This window comes from Nannospalax galili, unplaced genomic scaffold, assembly GCF_000622305.1.
Source record: "Nannospalax galili isolate Female #2095 unplaced genomic scaffold, S.galili_v1.0 scaffold1087, whole genome shotgun sequence".
Classification (NCBI taxonomy): Eukaryota; Metazoa; Chordata; class Mammalia; order Rodentia; family Spalacidae; genus Nannospalax; species Nannospalax galili.
The window spans coordinates 186,458-190,876 of NW_008356845.1; the positions used below are offsets into that span (position 1 = coordinate 186,458).

The following is a 4,419-nucleotide window of genomic DNA, read 5'->3' on the forward strand; positions in this document are numbered from 1 at the left end:
AGTGAGTTCCAGGACAGCTGGGGCTACAGGGAGACCCTATCTCAAAAAGACCAAAAAAAAAAATAGAGGAAACAATTTTAAGAACTATTTTCATCAACAGTTTGTAAAATATAAGTAATTGCTGAAGAAATACATTCTCGTATCACAAAAAATTAACTTTCCAAGGATGCCAGGTAAGTACCTAAATACACAGAAATGATTAGCAGAAACAGCTAAACAGGTACCAAAATAAAAATCTGCCCAATCACCATGATATTACAATGCAATATTCATTACTTTCATCAAAGGAAGTGAGAAAAGTGAGAAACTGATGAGAATAGGAAAGGTGGACTATAGAAGTAAAGCTATAAACATTGTTTTAAAACTGTAGGAAAATTTCTAAAGGTGTGTACCATCTACATGTTAAAAAGCAGAGCTATATGAATATAAGTACTTGTTCAGAAGCGTCCAATAATAGGAAAAATGAAATAAAAATTTTAAATATACAAAATGTCTATAAATATTTAATGTTTTTATAACCCTTTTGAAATGTCTATTCTAGTAAGTAGAGATGTGTCAAAACCTAGATGGGCTAGGGTGCATAGTCTATGAAAATGTTAAAAACAAAATCACTTACAATACTGGTGCCACAACTGTAAGAAGATTGTGATTTCAGATGACCTTGGTTTGACCAATATGCTTTCTAGTAAACAGATATGTATTTTGAAGGCAAAGAAAGTGGCAAAGAAATCTTAGTTTCATCTGGAAGTCTGGTTAACAGTAACAGTAACTTGACTATTCCCAATGGCTGTGACTCTATGTAAGACTCTTTGCTGGAGAATGAAGTAGGAAGTCATGTGACTACTTGCTTTCAGTCTGAGAACAGAGTGAAGTATTAAAAAGTAGCTAAGTTAAAAGCTCTGTGAAGTTCTATTTGGGTTTTTTGGTGGGGGGGCGCTTTTTGAGTCAGGCTCTCTGAGTGCTGGGATTAAAGGTATGTGTCACCACGCTTGGCTTATAAAGTTCTATTTTAAGTTCTGGTTTGTAGTGTTTATTTTTTTTTCTATGTAAAATACATGATTTACATTCTAGTTTTGCCCACTGAAAATTTTTCAACCCAATGAAATCTTAAGAGCAAACAATCTAGTATCAAGACTGTGGTGTCTAAATACCATTACCTATTATGAGAAATAGCTGAATCTTAGACCATGAAGAAGACACAATGTCATTTGGGGATATTACTAAGATACTCTCAGAAGCTAAAGTAATCAGAGAAGCACACATTCAAAGGTCAAACTATTTTAACATTGCAAGAACAATGATTACAAGAGGCTGGAAGTAATATTAATCCATAAACACATAGGAGAATTGAAGCAAAAGGCAGTGGTGGTCAAGAGAGGAAGAAAAGAGCCAAGAGAAAAACCCTCCCTGCTCTTCAGTCACTTGCTATCACTGGAATCATTCACAGAACTTACTCAGCACTCTGAACCATGGGAACTGGGGAAAGACGGACCCTGGCATTCCTGTACACTACACTAAAAGGGTAACTAAGCATGATTAGTCAGTAAGAGAAAGGTTTTCTTAATAATAACAATAATATGCCGGGCGTGGTGGCGCACAACTTTAATCCCAGCACTTGGGAGGCAGAAGCAGGCGGATCTTTGTGGATTTGAGGCTGGCCTGGTCTACATAGTGAGTTCCAGTACAGCTGGGGCTACAAGGAGACCCTATCTCAAAAAGACAAAAAAAAATTAGTAATAATAATAATAAAAACCTAGAAATATGTAAGGACTTTTCAACTCATGCTAGACACATCTAACCAACAACAATCAATAAATGAAACACCATTAAAAACATTTTAAAGGTTCCAATATCTGAATACTCTGATCTACCTTAACACTATTAAAAGTATAACAAAATACCAAGTGTGAACCCTAATGTAAACTATGAATTTGAATAATAACAGATGTAAATTCATGTACTTATATAGGTCCCGATTCAGGTGGGGATGATGACAGGAGAGGCTGTCCCATGTACAGGGGCAGAGGACGTACAGGTAACTTCTGTACTTCTTGCTCAATTTTAATAATCTTTTAAATAAAATGGGACAAAAATAAAATGGGTCTAATATAATGCCAGATCTAAGGTGTTTTGCTTGTATTCTTCTAAAAGTAGGTGCTCTGGGGGCTGGAAAGATGGCTCAGTGCATATAATACTGGCTACTCTTGCAGAGAACCAGGGTTCAGTTCCCAACAACCATCTGTAACTTCTGTTCCAGGGCATCTGATTCTGTCTTCTGACCTCCGAGGGCAATGCATGACATGGTGCACTTACATACCTGTAGGCAATATACTCATACACACAAAATTTTAAAGATTAAAATATTAAAAAAGAAACCTTAAAAGTAAGTAATAACTAGGTGCCCCACAATTCAAATGTGCCTCTGCTTTACAGGGTCTTAACACAGAAGTGAGTTGTCTCTTCAGTAAGCATGGAGAGTGGAGAGATTGAAGGGGATTGGGCAGGACAGTTCTGAAGAAGACATTAATAATAAACAGAACAAAAGGAAATTCACAATTCTAACAGATAACAGCTGAGAAACATGAATACGGGCTATTGTGGGTATTGTTAATCTTCAGAGATACAAATACAGTAAGAGACAACAACTCACAGAATGAGAGCAGAAGCAGTAACACTCCCCAGAACAAAGGAAAATCTCTAAGTCAAAACTCACATGTTGGTACTACTGGTGGGATTGCAGGGGGTGGTACCACAGGTGGGGGAACTGGAGGTGGCATGAAACCTACACAGGGAAGAAACACCAAAATAAAATAGCACAAAGAAACTCGCTTGTATTAAATCAAAGGTTTCAGGAGCTATAAGTCATATTGCACATTTTATCTTTTGAGATAGGGTCTCTTACTCTACTACCTGGGCAGACTGAAGCTCCTCTTTGAGGAGCTGTAACTTCAGTATACTCCACCACACATTCTTAAAATGGCCCTTCATTAGCATGACCAGGTATTTCTGTACACGTACACACACACACACACACACAAACACACACACACACACACACACACACGTTTGAAACCTGTAAGCCAGATAAAACAGAGATTCTGATCATATTCTATTTATTCATTCAAGTTTTGTGAAATGCTCTACGCTGCTGTAAAATAAAGGTTAGTGTAAACTAGGTAATTTACCTTAGAACAATGACCAGGTGGAGACTGTTAAACATCTTTCAGCTCATAGGACACATTAGATACAATATCGCTATCCATGAGAAAGCCAATTTATTTCTTTGATACATATGCTATTTACCATTAAATTAAAATATGTTTTTCTTTAGAGGATATACTTTGAGCACTTGAATAAAAATTTTAATAATGACATTTTAAAGTTAAAGATCACATGATCAAATTATAAATCTCCTTTATAGTTCTCAAAAGTAGAATCATTATTAAATTAGAAAACAGTGATTAAAAACAGATTAAAGAAATCCGCCTGCCTCTGGCTCCTGAGTGCTGGGACTAAAGGCCTGTGCCACCACACCTGGCTCAAGGCCAGCCTGGTCTACATAGTCAGTTCCAGGCCAGCTGGTTCTATAGGGAAACTGTCTCAAAAAGACACCACACCCCACCCCGCCAAAAAAAAAAATAGATTAAAGATGTGATTTTTCAAAAAATAAATGACGGAAAATGGCTTTGTAAAGTCTCTGTGGTATAATTATTGAAATAATTGTTTTAAAATGTCTTCTGAGCTAGGGGAGGCGGTGTATCAGGACTCCAGAGGCAGAGGCAGGTAGAACTCTGTGAGATTGGGGGCAGTCTGGTCTATATAGCAAGTTCCAGGTCAGCTGGGGCTATAAGAATTAAAGGCATGCATGGCCGATAGATTTAGTTTTTAATTCTTTTATTTTGGAGATAGGGTTTTTACATGCCAAGGTGGCCTTCAACTTGCTGTGTATACCAGACTAGAATCAAACTCCTGATCATTCTGCCTCCATTTCTCATGTGCAATGATTATAGGTATGTGTCACCAAACCTGGGCTTACTTTTTAATCCTATTATTCTTATTTTTTAAGAACTTGTTATCTAATGGTTAAACAATTTATAAAAACCAAAGTACTTTTTTCCCTTTTAATATGCAAACAATGAAGCGAAGCTTACTTTGTAATTTTGAGACACACTATTTTATCATTTGATGCCTTAATCTGTCATCCTAACCTACCATGGTCTGACATTAATACTCTTATTTCTAAACTATATAAATCAATTTTTATATAGTTACAGTGTGTATTAAGGCCAGGAGCATGGCTCACATCAGTAGTCACTGCACTTGTAGGTGTGAGACAGGGGGATTGCTGTCTTTAAGACAGATATACAATAGTAAGTTCCAGGCTAGCCTAAGTCATAGTATATGGCCCTGTCGAAGGAA

At 36.8% G+C, this 4,419-nt stretch overlaps 1 protein-coding gene across 6 annotated transcripts in view; it reads right to left on the bottom strand.

Annotated features, from left to right (window-relative positions):
- Positions 1-4,419, bottom strand: part of Scaf8 (SR-related CTD associated factor 8) — a 230,736-nt gene that overhangs the window by 134,968 nt on the left and 91,349 nt on the right. For all 6 annotated transcript variants that reach the window (XR_003847254.1, XM_029556992.1, XM_008854723.1 and 3 more), the window contains one exon: positions 2,714-2,782. Coding sequence is in view for 5 of the 6 variants with exons in the window: in XM_029556992.1 (XP_029412852.1) it covers positions 2,714-2,782 (69 nt within the window). In the remaining variant the exon portion in view is untranslated. The remainder of the gene's footprint in view (positions 1-2,713; positions 2,783-4,419) is intronic.